Genomic DNA, 16,368 nt, shown 5'->3' with positions numbered 1-16,368 from the left:
TTATTTAAATGTGACTATGTATTTTTTTTCAAATATGATTAAACACAAAAAGAAATTACATTTCAAAACAACTCTTATTATTCATTTTGGATAGTAAATTTCCCGGTGACACATAATGGTTTATATGCAATAATAGAAACTGGATGGATATCAAGTTTTGTTTGGTGTGCTCTAATCATGACACAGTGCCCTTCATTCTGGAAGTTTCCATCCTTTGAGTTATAATCTTTGATAGGGATCCTTAAATGGAGGTTTTGTTTTATTTATTCAAAGTTTCAGAATTCAAAAAAATATTTTCTCAGGTACATTACATAAAATGAAGTTGGGAAATAGATGTGTTGAGAAGCATACAGAAGATCAAGAAATAAATACACAATCAGAAGACCCTTGGAGAGGAATGAAGGAAAAGAACATAGAAAAATGCAAGGGTCTAGGCTATTGTGTATTAGAACAAAGATTTTACCACAGTCTGAATATTGAGAAAACTTTGAGTCCAGATGATGAAAAAAGGAATGTTATCACATGAATTTTAAATTATTTTAGTCTAAATTCCCATTCTATAGCTTATTAACCTAAGATAGTTTTAGCATATGAGTTATACTTTATCTTTTGTAAAACTATCCTTCTCTATGGATGCATATTTTAATATATGCCATATTTAATATTGAATGGTTTATGTACATTCAATATGTAATATTTAATATTCTTCTGTGTGCAGGTACGTGCTTTGGAGTGTTTATATGTGTGTGTATGTGTGCGTCTGTCCCACAGGGACGCTGGAGCAGTATTGCACTGATAAAAATTCGTTTCTGTCCATGGAAAAGTTAGTTTAACTTTTACTTCATCTCCTGTGTTTAAAATTAATGTCTTTAGGAGTTAACCAAGACTTTAGATTTTATTTTCATTGTGAACATTAACGAGTTAAATTTACTAAATTGTATTAGGATTATTTTGTAATTTTATTAGATCTGACTTGTGTAAAGAGACCATTGACTGAAAATGGTTTGACATGCTAATAGATTGTATGCTATAAGAAAATATTGCTTTCTATTGCTACTCCAGAACTGAAGTTTCACGTACAATTACTAGCTACAATATCACCTACTTATTTCTAAAAGATTATCAAAAGAAATTCATGCTATTGACTCAGTTACTCCCATATTTTATTATTATTATTGAAAAATCACTAGAACTAATTCTATTAGTTTCTTTCCTGATTGAAAATATTTGAACCTAGGATGCACAGTATTTCTTGAGACATTTGTAACTGTTCATCATAGATATTAAAATTACAATCATGCTGCATTGTGTGCACAATGATTTTTTTTAATCTTTACACATATGGTAAGCAGATGACCAGTGCTATTCAGCTTGAAGATGCTGAGTGCTCTTCTAACTGGTATTTGAAATTTTGATTTGTACTGCATTCGTTACTGAATATCAGGAATACATTTTTCGCTTGTATAGAGCAAATTTAAAATGGGGTCTTTTGTAGAAGTACCCATTCTGTTTAGAGTGATATAACAGATGCTGAATGTTCACATATCAAACAAAATGCCAGCTTTCTGTAGAAAAGAGGTGTCAAAAAGTTTCTTTGTACCTTTAACGCATGTGATTATGTAGGACAAAATGCAGAGTTTGTAAAATTTCTTGAATATACAGGCAAAAAATGAATAATTCAAAACAACTCATAAGTTCTACATTCTATTGTCCCTTTATAACTCAGGCAGAAGATAGCAGTGTGCTCCCAATAGAGCTGAATTTGCACAAGTTGCACCTCTGAAAATGCCAGATGGTCTATGGTCTACTTTTGAGAGCTGTCACATATGTAAAGATTTGAAAAAAGAAAGACAGCTGAATGAGAGCAGTGGATCATTAAAGGAATAGCGCGGGTCCCTAGGCATCACTTGTGTTTTAAGAAGTATTGTATTGTTCCCATATTAGCGTGCTTTTTTTTAAAGTCATACACAACTTCTATACAACAAGGGGAAATAAATCTGCATTCAACCAAGTAGTTGTGGTTTAATCCATTAGCTATTTTTGTTCTTTATTTGAAAATAAAATCATGTTTCCTACTTGGTTTTAATTAGAACGTTAGCATAAGATTAAATTAGGAAAAATGATCAACAAAGTCAAATTTGATGTCTGTTGAGATAACTAATATATCTACATCTTATCCTGTTTTAGATTGTCTTACTAAACACATCTGGCAAAATCATTCAATTAAAAATTGTTTTAATTTAAAGCACACCAAAGAGATCATACTCGATTATTTAGCTATAATACAAAATAGTGAAATATAATAGGTGCTAGAGAAACAAAACATATAGTATACTATTGTTTATCTGGAAATAGATACGATTTTGAAATGTTTTTAATAAGTTTTTTATTGTAAAAATACTGTACAGAGAGAGGGGTTACAGTTACATGAGCAAGGTAATGAGTACACTTCCTATCAAGCATTGTTGCCTCCTCCTTTGTTTTTCCCCTACCATCTCTTCCCTCCCACCTCCACAACTACACTCCCCTCCTACCTAAATTGTAAAGTTCGTTTTTCAACAGTGTCTTGTACATCTCATTGTTACAATGGGTCAACCTGTATCCCTATTTAAACATTTTGTTTTTTCCCTTTCCCTCCCCAAATTATGAAGTCTGAAATGTGAAGACGGCTGTTGTACTACTTCTCCAACCACGTTCAGTAATTTGAAACAAGTCAATTTTAATAGTGATAAAAGTCACACCTGTCATTTTAAGAATTTTGTGACAACACACACTTGTCTTTTCATTACCTTTATTTTATTTATTGAGAATATTTAAGTATTTCACAATAATTCTAAATCTATCTTCAATTGTGATATTTTAGATTTATAAGATAGTCTTTCTCTCATTGGTCAATGACATTCAGACTTAAGCAAATTCTCAGATTGCTTGTATTATTTGTTTAGAGAAACCATGACCCTAAAATATTTAATTCATTTGGAGAGATTATTAGAAATGCTCTGAAAAGACTACCACAATAGGTCTAACTGTCTTCTTTGGCGTCGCATAACTAGCTCTAATTTCAATAGCAGTCATTAGAGTGTCAATTCTAGTTGATACAAGAATTTATAGGAGTAGCAGATAACTAACCTCTAGATAAAATGTTGTGCACCCATGAGAAATAGTTCTCCTCTTTTAAACATCTTGATTGAAGCTCTGGGTCATGAAAAGGGTATGGAGAGAGCTAGGGAAGGGATGACATTGTACAAAAAGAAATGTACTCTTTATCTAGCTTATGAAACTGTAATGTCTCTGTACATCACTTTTATAATAACATAAAAATGTTTTGTAAAGAAAATAGGGAAGGAATCTTTTCTTCTGTTTCTTTTTCATCTGAATTTTGGAAAAAAAGGTTTTGATACCCTTTCTAGATAATTATTTCCTTTTATCACTTTAGACTTGGAAAACTATGAGGATTAGTTTTATAAATCAGGTATTAATGCTAGCAGTCTTCCATGCAAGCATGGAACAACACCAAACATACAACAAAAAGGACTCTGTTCTCTGTCTTCAACCATGCCCATGAGTAGAATATTTTGATATGAGAAGATGATTTTCTTCATATAGAATAGGTAAATGAGAACTGAAGTAAATAGTGTGCTTAAGATTTACTCAAATATTACTGTCCATCTCTTTTTACCAAAGCTCCCTCCAAGTCTTAGCTGGTCCCCAGATGATTATTACCCCCCTCTCTCTTAAACATTTGTTTGCACCATGCACAAGTGAGACAGCTTTGCATGCAATACTTAGAATGTCAATGAATTCTTAACAGCCATGTGTAATTTACAACTTTTAGTAGTTGGTCATCATAAACTAACTAAAATAGCAACTTTAGATTTTGACATTCTAAGAAGTTATAAAGCAGTAAAATTTCCACAGTAAATATTTTTTGTTGCTGTCTTTTTTTGGCTAGAAAGCTTTGCTTAAAATCTATACAGTTAGAGAAAATGTTGATTTTAATAGTCTCTTAACTGATATAAAGTGGTTTCCTTTGGTTGGGGAGATGGGAAACTGATGGAAATGAAAATGAAAATTTTAGTTAGTAAACCCAGAGTCTATTTTTGTGAATTTAAATAAAAAATAAATTTCTTTGCAGCATGTAGAGGTTTCTGAAGTCCCACAACCAAGGATCACACCCATCCATTCAGTAGGATTTTCTCATAATACCCTACTTTATTAGGCACATTTATTAGGTCATTTGTTTGCCAGGAAGTAGACATCAGAGCTGTGCCCCATTTCCAAGGCCAACAAATACTTATCTACTGACTGTGCTGAGTGGCTTCACTTCTCTGTTGTGGTGGACATCTTGGACTGGTCTCTTGTGAAAACAAGGTGGACATTTCTTTGGCAGAATAGCTCATATAACCTGTCCCAAGCCACAAAGGACTTTAGCTCTTGACCAAAATTTGTGAATGTGTCCAGAAACACGAGGCAGCACAGAACTGATTAATATTCATTATATATATATTAATATTCGTTATATATTTTCACTTTAAAAGTTATACGTTCCATATTAGCACTTAATGTATCTGAAATTGTTTATGTGAGATACACACATGTAGATGCCTATGCCTATCAAGTTTCATACTGCTTTAGTGATGGCCATTTTATGTAAGGTTTCATATCTACTAAGTCAAGTCCGTTCACTCTTTCTTCCTTAAAATTTCCCCAGTTACTCTTGATTATACTTTAGTCTACTAATTTGTACTTCTTTTATCCATTTCATTATGGCAGTGTTGTGTACTTTCCCCTAATTTTCTTATAGATGTGTTCTCTCTGTATATGTGTGTATGTGCCTCTCTCTCTTCTGTCTTTTGTATCATCAATTTTAGTGTCATGAGTAAATCACATCTTTATTATTGAATATATTTTCATTACTTTAAAATACAAATTTCTTCTTAATTAGATGCAATTTTCCTGTTTTTAAATTTAGCCCAACCCCAGCGTCTGCCTGAGCCACAGACTTCAGTTCAGGAACCCAGTGAGGAAGAAACAGGCAAGATAAAGAATGGCGGCCACGCAAATCTGAGTAATGGAAATGGAATTCACCATGGGACCAAACATTCCTCCACAGATCATCGCAAACTTTCAGCTCCTGTTTCTCAGAAAATGCATAGAAAAATACAGTCCAGCTTGTCTGTAAACAATGATGTCAGTAAGAAGAGTAAAGTAAATGCTGTCTTTTCCCAAAAGACAGGCTCTTCACCTGAAGGTAAGTGTAAAGTATACGCATATTTTGTTTAACCTGATGTTAAATAGCATCCACTAGTAATAATTTGATAAAGCAAACAAGGTTGAACATTTTTGCTTTTTCCTTTTGACAAAAAGAATTTTCTTGGTAAAATGCTTCTTTTCCAAAGCAAAGTACAGGATAGAAAAGATCTGGCAGCTGACACCCTGCTTTTAGATGATCATCTTCCAGAATGACTAGTCATTACTTTAAATATAACTTCCATGCTTTTTAAAAATGCCACATTAAAGATATGAATATGCTATTTTGGCGGTATGTCTAAGGATGTGTATTATTCTGTCCCTGATACAATATGTTGTTCTATATGGAAGAAATAAGATTACTTACTTAGATTTTTGTCTTCTTGATATGTAAAACTGGAGTGATAAAAAAGATTGGGTAGGGCTGGGAAGGTGTCTCAGTGGTAGAGTGCTTGCCTCACATGCATGAGGCTCTGGGTTTGAATCTTCAGCACCACATAAGCCGAAAAAACCATAAGTCGCACTGTGGCTCAAGTGGTAGAGCGCTAGCCTAGCTAGAGCTGAAGAGCTGAGGGACAGCGCCCAGGCCCAGATTTCAGGCCCCACGACTGACAAAAAAAAAAAAGGGTAATTTTCCTGACCTTTCTAGAGAATGGAGTTGAAGGTTTCTGTTGCTTGCTAACGATCATCTTTTTGCCATCATTCCACCCAAATCCATTTCTGTCCTGGAAATTCCTGAGGATCTAGGATTATAGGCGTGAGTTACCAGCACACAGTTTACATATACTTTTTTATACAGTTCACTGTATCATTTTAAAAAAAATCCCTACCTATCTATTTCTCTCAGCATATCTACAGTCCTATACTCTTCCTCTTTTCTGCTGTTAGTTTTTATTAAAATTCTGAATATTTTATGTGCATTTGCTATGTGTGTGTCATATATATTTATGTATACATTTGGCATGTTATATATTTATACACACACACACACACACACACACACACACACACATATATATATATTAGTTTCTCTATGTTTTTATTTTAATTGCCCTAAAACATTATTAAATAAAGGAAATTCTGTGAGGTCCCTCTGTGAAGTTGGTCATGTCTGTTCATAGAACTAAATTGAGTTGTAAATAGGAAATTGTACTGAGAGTTAACAGTAATGAGCAGGAGAAAGGATAATACATTTTGGCTACAGGTGTCTTAAACTCAACTGAAGCAAAGTGTTAGGTTGATCAAAAGATATGATAATAAATGGTCTGCATAGTTCCAGGTCAGTGACACTACTTTCCAAACTAATTAGATTGAAAAGGACATGATTGACATTTTAAAATGAGTTTGACATGTAAGCTGCATGGTCATCTCTGAAGTGTAGGTAGGCTGTTAACTAAACCGGCTCTCCAAGGAGCTGAGAAGCCAGTGCAATTTTCTTTGGAGGATCTTCACTTCTAGGTGATTGGGTGAAATAATTGAATGCAATTGAAATCTCCTTGTTTTATACATTTGAATTTAGTTATTCTATTCTAACCTCTTATTTTCCATTTGATATTTACTTACGTTAGTGTTTAAGAATGGTAACATTTGCATATTAGTCCAACTTGAAATAGCTTACGGAATTTTTTATTACGGCTTGCTTAAAGTATCGTATCTGAATTTATTTCTAATATAAGAAGGGGCTTCATATGTAATTTGAAGGAGGAGGTTAATCAACAATGTAGAAATGAAATATAGCTCTATTCTTCTTTCTTTCCCAATCCCCTTGAAGACCCTTACTCTTTTTCTCCTGTCTTCTTTCTCTTCTTTTCACTCCCACCCCCAATTCCTACTTACCATCTGATCACAGAGAGCTAGATAAGTAGAGTCCCTTGAAATTCACTCTTACCACAAAATAACATTTCAAATTAAGTTGGGAGCATGAGGAAATCAAAATACAAATAAAAGTGCTAAATAAATTGCCCAAACGCCGGTAGCTGTAGGCTATAGAATTTTGCCAAATGTAGGTTCCTGTTATGGTTACTAAATGTTGGATCAAAATTCTGTTGTCCTTTTTCATACTTTCACAAAGTTAGATGGCCCTAATTACTATTGATATTAAGCATGTATTTCTCTGGATTTTGTTTTACAGTTACATTTATTCTTGGGTAATGTTCTGTACCAAATAGGCAAATTTACAAAAATGACAAATTAAAAGGAAAAAGATTACCAACTAGAGGGAATGCGTGGTTTCACTTAGTTTTTCTATAATGACTGATTTTTCTATAAAATAAATGGCTGATTAGATGATTTTTAAGGTTACTTTTGGCCTGGAGATTTTGTGACTCTCTTTAGCAATGGTTTTTCTCTCTCAGAATAGGCCTCTTGCTGTGCAGAATATTGGATCCCTTGTTTCACAGACACCAGAGATCCAAAATACTCTGAGCAGAACAGGAGGACTGGCAGAAATAGTTTAAGTGAATTTAATGGTACCAGACTGGTCTTGATTTGTTGCTTAAATAAAAATGAATAGAAATCTTTATCTCTCTTTTGTAAAGCAGTAACAATGGAGAATTCTTTTTTTTTTTTGCTAGTTTTCTCAGTTTTTATTTTTTTATTTCACATTTTTTTGAGTTTTCATTTTCTGTTCCTGCTCTTGTTACAGCAAATAAACCAACAAATCACAAATAATAGTTAAGAACTTAAAAAGCAGCAAACCACAGCCAGTTTGGTAATAGGTGTTACCTTTGGTTACATGGATTTTCTGATTGTGTTTTTTTTCCTCTTTTGTGTAAATAATATTGACAACTTGAAGGGAATCTTTGTGTTACTGATAATGGATTAAACATGTCAGTATTTGGTAGTGATTTTTTATTTTTATTTTTTTTACTTAATTTTAATTTTATTTTTATTAATAAGTTTTTTTATTGTGAAATACAGAGGGGTTACAATTACATGAGCAAGGTAACAAGTATATTTCTTATCAAGCATTGTAACCTCCTCCTTTGTTTCCCCTTACCATCCTTGCTCTCCCATATCCCCCTAACCCCGCCCCAGCCCCCAACCAGCCAAAGTTGTAAAGTTTCTTTTTTTGACATAGCATCTTGTACATTTCATTGTTGCAATGGGTCCACCTGCATTCCTAGTTAAATACTTTGTTTTTCCTGTCCCCTCCCCAAATTATACCAACATCAAATACAGTGAAAACAGGGGTTATACCGTGGTTTATTAATAGACTGTTTGATAAAGCTATTGTTAACTGTAGGATTCTGACACAATTGATCAGTACTTCCATAATATTCAAAATAATAGACAGACAAAAAGAGGTTAAGCTGAAGACTGTATTGAGCAGGTGTGGAAAACTGTTAGTATGAAGCCATTGTTTATATGCAGGTAAGGATTGCACCAGCTGCTTAACTGAGAGTATGCATTGGTCAGCTATTTTAGTATGACTTGTCCCTGTGAACCTAAGGCCTTAGTGCTGGGTTCATTTGTGTAGCTAGCATGCTTTCTATGTAACAGGATCTATTCCACTTGCTTCACTCATGTAGATTTACTTCAATTTCCAAACAATTCTTTACTTAATTATAAAGGTAAAGGAGGAAATGGGGGCCTACAGGGATTCAGTGAAGTCACTTAAAGCAACAATGCAAAGTTGAGATTCAGAGACAGACATTCTAGCTCCATAGTCCATGGACCTCACTTTTATTCTATTTGATTTATTAAGGGTCAAAGGTTTTCCTCCTCTGGAGATTTTAAACTCTCACGCTGGTGCTGCTCTACATTTGGTTTTCTTCCCACTTGGCTGTGAATTCTTGAAAATGCTTAAATGGGTCTGAGTCTGTCTTTTGTTTAGAAATTGTCAGTGGTGCTCAGCATAATAGTTCCACAGAATGACCCATGAGTTAGCAAGTGACACATGGCTTTATTCCAAACCACTTGATCTTGCCTTTCCTCGAAACTAACACTGAAAACTCAAAATAATACTGAAAAATAAAATGCTAATATTCACTCAAAAAAGATTCTTTTAAAGAGTTCTTTTTTTTACAGAAGAGGAAAGAAAGTACTCATGGGAAAAATATTGAACATTTTACTTTTAAGCTTATTAAATTAGTAGATTTCCACTTATTTTGTATAATTAAATATTTTCATACATACTTAAAATATCTGATTGCATCACCCAGGTGGAGAGTTTTAAAACTAAATGTGTAAGATTCTTGACCTTTGAAATAATTATGGTATAATTTAGTATCATATAATATTCAAATTGCCAAGGGTTTTCATTACACTCTAAGACACTTTTCTTATCATAGGAGTGGTAACTCCTAATGTATTTTAGGTTCGCCAGTTATAGCTATATTGTATATAGCTATAATATTTTGTAAAAATTAGGCTTCAACAAAAATATGCTTAATGAGATTTTCCACTTTTCAGGAATATTTGATAGTTCATTTCTTATGCTTGCTTCACATTTGATCTTCTGGATTTAGTATTTATAGAAAATGATGCATCCAGTTTTAGCATAGCAGTGAACCTAAATGCTGAAGACCACAGTCATTGAAGAACGCTGGGTCAGTAGGGGTCTGATCATCTTTTTTTTTTTTTTTTTGTCGGTCGTGGGGCTTGAACTCCGGGCCTGGGCGCTGTCCCTCAGCTCTTCAGCTCAAGGCGAGCGCTCTACCATTTGAGCTACAGCGCCACTTCCGGTTTTCTGGTGGTTTATTGGAGATAGGAGTCTCATGGTCTCTCCTGCCCGGGCTGGCTTTGAACCGTGATCCTCAGATCTCAGCCTCCTGAGTAGCTAGGATTACAGGCGTGAGCCACCAGCGCCCGGCGGGTCTGATCATCTTTAATCACATAGCAATAGAGTGGTCCAGTCACTAGAACAAGACCTTGGGATCAGTCAACATGACTCTACATGTTGGCATTACTACTAATTTCTCTTGGCAGGTCACTTAACCTTTTTATATTTCAATGTCTTATCTTTAAAATGGGTATTTTATTAGTCTTCATTACTTAGGATTATTAAGAAAAAGATTTGATATTGCTTAGTGATTGGTACTCAGTCTTATTTTATTTTTAGTCAGTTGTGGGGCTTGAACTCTGGGCCTGCGTGCTGTCCCTCAGCTCAAGGCTAGCGCTCTACCCCTTGAGCCACAGCACCACTTCTGGTTTTCTGGTGGTTCAGTGGAGATAAGAGTCTCATGGACTTTCCTGCCTGGGCTGGCTTTGAACTACTCAACCTTCTGAATAGCTAGGATTACAGGTGTGAGCCACTGGCACCTGGCCAGTTAAGTTTTAACTGCTGTTATGATCATCATTCTTAAAGAGGGGTCAAGGAAGTTTGCTTCCTAGAAGAGGCAATGACTAGATAAGTACCTAAGAGATAAATTGGAGACAGGTTAGGGAGCTGAGGATACAGTAAGAAATTCATGGCTGAAGGAGCTTTATGAAAAATTAATTGTTTTTTGAGTACTTTGTTCTTAGCTTCAATAACATTGTAAAATCTTGTGTTTATTTTTTTCCCATGATGAAGCCCCAGTTTTGCTTATAACTGTAGAAGTAGCAGCATTTTAGTGGAAGAATAATGACAGTACTTCATAATTATGACCACAATGTTATAATCGGAGCTTCCAGAAACAATGACTTTGGCAAAATCTGTCACTGCAGTTCTCAAAATACGTAATTGCCTAGAAAATGTTTGTTTTGTTATGTTCTGTTTCTTTAGGCATAGTTTTTTTTAAGTCTATGTCAGAATAATGGTGTGAGAGAAAAAATTAAGGTTGTCCCTTATGCAATATTTGCCAGTCTTTGGACAATAGAATTTGAACAAGTTTGCTTCTTAGCCAGAACAACAAAAATGCAACAAATTATGTTTATGTAGAAATGTGTGTGTAAATAAATTGATATAAACAAAGGGGATAAAAGATAAAGCATTTTGCACATAAAAGTTATTGCTTATTTTTTATTTCAAATATTCAGTCAGTTACCTTAAATTTGAAGCAATTATCGAAGTATTTACAAGTAGTAGGTATTTTTTCATGGTCAAAAGTGAGTACTTAAGTTCATTTTCTCAAATTTAGGAAAATAAATTAACTGTGTAATTTGCACTCTGATACCTATCCATGTGATTAAGAGCCAAGGAAAGATTGTAAAAAGTCCTGAAAGATGTACTTGAAACATAGAGACATTCAAAATATCCCTCAAAACTCAGAGTTCTTTTTTTATAATAACTCCTTTTTTGTCCATTTTGAAGAATACATAGTAGCTGTCACTGTGGGTTCACTTCAACTCCTGACATTGTGTGATTTTTGTGGCCAGGTTGTCTCAGGCCCTGATCTAGTCATTTAAAGTAACTTAGCATTCACTTAGGGAATGGGTGGGGAGGAAACAAAACAATGAAGATACAGATAAATTGGCCAGGAAGCTTTGGAGGGTGGGGTGCTAGGATGAAGAAACTATTCCAAAAAAGTAAAATGGAAAGAATTGAGAAAACTTGTGATCCCATAACACACCACCATTTTTAATTGTATTTGGGAATAGAAAATGGAAAGGGTTTTAGTGTGGTGGATTTGTTTTGTTTTATCAGATCAAACACCTTCAGCATAAAGGATTGTGCCATGGGCCATGGGCCATGGAAACTCTAAAGACTGCCATGGCTTTAGGAGTTCTAGACTGAATGAGGGTCCTGGTCCAGGTCCTAATTCTGTGTAGAATTAGAGTACAGGTAGATAAGCATTCTGAACAGGACTATCGTTAATTTTGTAGTTTAGTTTGTTGGGAAAATGACTAGAAATCAGAATGCCAAGAGAAATAGCCAAATTTGTAATCTTAATGTTTGTTTTTAACAGCTTGTCATTTCAAATCATAATACACAATTACAGAGGAGAGATCCAAAATGCCTTTGGGAATAACACTGTTGGGTTTTGAGAAAAGGTTTAGGACCAAGCATACTTATTGATGATTTGTTCTTATGGAAAAGCTACTTTAAAGAATGGATCTGGAGGGGCTGGGAAGGTGGCTCAGTGGTAGAGCGCTTGCCTTGCATGCCTGAGGCCCTGGGTTTGATTCCTCAGCACCACATAAGCAGAAAGAAAAAAAGCCGGAAGTGGCACTGTGGCTCAAGTGGTAGAGTGCTATCCTTGAGCTGAAGAGCTGAGGGACAGCATCCAGGCCCAGAGTTCAGGCCCCATGACTGGACCCCCCCCCAAAAAAAAAAGAATGGATCTGGAGTTTTCCTAAGTAAATTTCAGAGAAACTAAAGATCAAATGGCTAGGAACTGGAGGCCAGCCAGTTTGGTGAGATGTGACTGTGGCTCAACTTCATGGCAGAGAGACAAGGCAATGGAAAGTTCAGACTTCTCCAGAGATTATATCAGATAGTTAGACAAAGACTACACTCACCGGGTACTCTAGAGAAAAGGGAAAGATTATATGGCTGAGAGGAAACAGAAAGAAAGATGAAACAAATTAGAAATGTTGGTGCCAGGGAGGCCAAGGAAGGAAGACTTTAAGAAATGGAAGACCTATGAAATTGCACTAGTTATTGTTGACCAGAAAGTAAGATGAGTTCTGAAATAATTCTGTGGAGTCTAATGATAATACTGTGGATATTATTCAGTGAAATTATTTAAGGCCATTTTTCTTTATCCTAGAGAATCTAGAAAGATGTTAGTTATCAAATGAGCAAACATATTGAATAGAACACTTGTAGGTAAGTTGAAATCTTGGGCAGAAAGGCAGATCCAAAAGCTTCTTTTGTGTGGTTTATAATGTTTTGTTTCAAGATGGGAAAAATTGATTGTGTTCATATTTGAGAGAGAGCTAAGTAAATGCACCCACATTATTAAAGAGAATTGAGTAAGCACTTGTAGAATTGTTCAACTTAGTGGCTGTGCTTTGTACATGTTGTATGGTTGACTAATCTTAGAAGACTTGAAAAGGTCAAAACATAACTTATAATAACTAGAAGTATGATTAATTGTGATAGTCCTATGTACAATGATTCTGATCATTTTTGGCTTCATGGGGTTCTTTGAGAAGCTGATAAAAGATTTTTTTCCTCCTAATACTTTTTTTTGGAAATATACCAATATCCCAACACCATGTTACTACTTCTATTACAATTGAAATAATTAACAGGACTGTATATTCTCAATCTTATTCAAAATCAAACATTTCTGAGAATGAAACAGATCATTGAAAGCCTAATAAGGATTTCTAGGATTTTAATTTTTAAGATAGGAAATTTGTAGTATACATTTGGCTGATGACATTATCTAACTTACCATTTTAAAACATCACCTTGCTTTCCATGCTGCCAGTAGAGTAGAGGAAAGCCAGGATGGATGAGAGAAAACAAGGCCTGTGAGAAAGAGTAGCCAGAATCAGAGACAAACACTGTGCTAATGAATAGCTTGATTAAAATCACATAAACACTATTCTAGTTTCAAGCCTTACACTGTCGCAGAAGCTACAACATTTAGTAAAAAGGAAAAAAAATAGAATTGCTCTGTTCTTCTGACCTTGCCTGCATGCCTAAGCTGATTAGCATGCTCTGGGACTAAACAAGGAAGCCTTTTAAAAAGACACTTATTCTGTGAAAATTACTTCTTTGGGCACAAATATGTGTATATCTCAAAAATGAACACATGTTTTGAAAGGAGCATGTGGCAAAGTCCATCTTATAAGAAAATTCAGACTTCAATGATTAATGTTTAGTGAGCCAACTTTGTAGTATCTAGGCACAGTTGATAAAAGAATGTAGCAATAAGAATGACAAAATGTTTCAGGCATTACAATCAAAAGGAGCACTTTTCCCAAGGTGAATTTGAGCCACTACCCAACCATAATGTTAGAACATTCATTGCACCTGTTATTAGATGTAACCATACCTTTTATCTTTCCTTGGCTTTTCTTTACCAATAATGGTGGGGGGGGGGTTTGTTTTGTTTTGTTTTTCTCTTTGCTCTTTGTCTTTGACATCATAAACTCAGTAATCAAGGGCGAGGTCTTTTCTTTCCTGATAGAGGAATTTATCAGTATGAGAACATATAAGAAGAACAAATTCAGCTTTGGTGATTCTACCAAAACAAGCATCCTCAGATCCACTAACATCTTCAGATCCACTAACATAGATACATGAGGACCAGATCATCATTGAAATGATTCAGACAGGAACTGATGGGATTGGATCAAGATAGCTGTGGTGGAGGTGATAAGATACTGTTGTTTATGGGTGGATATTGAAGATAGAACAGGTTTTGCTGAAGAATAGGATTTCAATGAGAGAGACAGAGACTAAGAATGACTCTCAGAGCCAAGTGCTGGTTGCTTGTTCCTGTAATCCTAGCTGCTCAGACATTGAGACCTGAAGGTGGCAGTTTGAAGCCAGCCCTGGCAGGTAAGTCCTGAGACTCTTTTCTCCAATTAGCCACCAGAAAACCAGAGGTGGCACTGTGGCTCAAAGTGGTAGAGTGCTAGATTTGAGCAGAAGAGTTCAGGGACAATGCCCAGGACCTGGGAGGAAAATAAGAATGACTCCCAGTATTTGAGTCTGAGAAAGAGTGCGATTTCCATTAAGTAAGATAAAGAAAGTGTGAGAAATGTGTGTAGACTGGGGTTAGTTCTTGGAAGAAGATTAGGTTTGGTTTTGAACATGTTGGATTTGATGTAAATGATGATATGGAATATCCGGTAGGGCAGGAGAGGCTTGAGTTGAGAGGAAAGGTCTACCGCCTAAGATATGTTTTGGAAATTGTCGGGCTAAATACTATATAGTAACTGGAGTCTTTTGTGTGTGTCGGGGGGGGGGGTTCACCCAGACATCTGGGTACTTGAAGTAATAGCTTCAGGGCAAATGGAGTTAGAAGGAAAGTGTAACTGTGAAGCTTGCTGTGGGCTTATGATTCATCTGGAACAGAGTATATGCAGGGAATCAGTATCCTTTGGAAGCTCCCCATGTAATTCTTATGTGAGTGAGTGCAGGGCTAAGAACTACTATCCAGAAAGTAGATCAAACACAGAATATTCCAAGAACTGAGACACTTTATTATGTGGAAATGAGCAAATGAAGAAGAACCAGGGGAAGTGGGCAGTGATCAAAAAGGAACCAAGAGAGCCACATGAAGGAAGTGTCTTCAAATGGAGGGTGTGGTCTATGTACAACTGAAGAGCCTGATAAGAGAAATGAGCAGTGACTGATCAATGGACACGTGGAGGTCATTGGTGACATTCATACTTTTGTTCTGTGAAAGGGACAGGATCTGATTCAAGTATGCTCTAGACAGGATGATGAAAAAAACAAGATTACATATTACTTTAAGAGCAGAGTGAAAGGGCTCAGAGGGAAAAAGGATAATGTTTTAGAAATGGAATGAATTCACAGAATGAAGATGGTAATGAATAAGTAAAGAAAGATGTAAACAATACAGAATGATGAAATTAGGTAGGTGATAGGGGATGTGTGTATGTGTGTGTAAGTGTGTGTATGTGTCTTATCATCTCCCTCAGATTTCATGTCATTCTAAGAAAGCAGCCTTGTTCTGATAACATTTTATTTTATTTTTACAATGCCTTCATCTTGTACTGCCTTACATACACAAATTACATACATAAATTAACTGGAGATCTTTCAGATGACTGCTAGGATTTTTCATCATAGGTTTATAATCTGGATATCTTTCTGCCTAGAACTTCATTTGGAACAAATTTAAATATATTAAACATTGTCATTCATTTCAGAACTATGTCAGGAAACGTCTTCCTAAGTATCATAATGTCACTAGACACCTCATAGTGCCACAATTCAAAGAAGGATGTTTTGGGGGAAAAGACAGGATGTACAGGATATTTTGAGTCTTCTGACAAACACCAAGTGATGACTAATGAGTGACTTGTAGTGTATGAAGAAAATACTCAGAAGAAAATAGTATCAGACTATTGTTCATTGAATATATGTTTTGGGTTTTGTTTTGTTTTGCTTTGTTTTGCTTTCTTTAGGCATGGTGCTAAGTATCAAACTCAGGAGATAACACATCTTAGAAAAGTACTCTATCACTGGGTTACACCCAGCTATGAATGCAATTTTAGTCATTAGAAATTTGAGAGTATTACCTATAGTAAAACTTATCTCATTTT

General features: G+C 35.2%; 1 protein-coding gene across 1 annotated transcript in view; it reads left to right on the top strand.

Moving 5' to 3' along the window:
* Mdfic (MyoD family inhibitor domain containing) overlaps positions 1-16,368 on the top strand; it is a 117,427-nt gene that overhangs the window by 79,200 nt on the left and 21,859 nt on the right. Inside the window, exon 6 of the mRNA XM_013019918.1 lies at positions 4,973-5,251. Coding sequence (XP_012875372.1) covers positions 4,973-5,251 — 279 coding nt within the window. The remainder of the gene's footprint in view (positions 1-4,972; positions 5,252-16,368) is intronic.

This window comes from Dipodomys ordii, unplaced genomic scaffold (genome assembly GCF_000151885.1).
Source record: "Dipodomys ordii isolate 6190 unplaced genomic scaffold, Dord_2.0 Scaffold48, whole genome shotgun sequence".
Classification (NCBI taxonomy): Eukaryota; Metazoa; Chordata; class Mammalia; order Rodentia; family Heteromyidae; genus Dipodomys; species Dipodomys ordii.
Note: the sequence above shows the minus strand (reverse complement) of the source record. Positions and strands in the feature narration are given on the sequence as shown.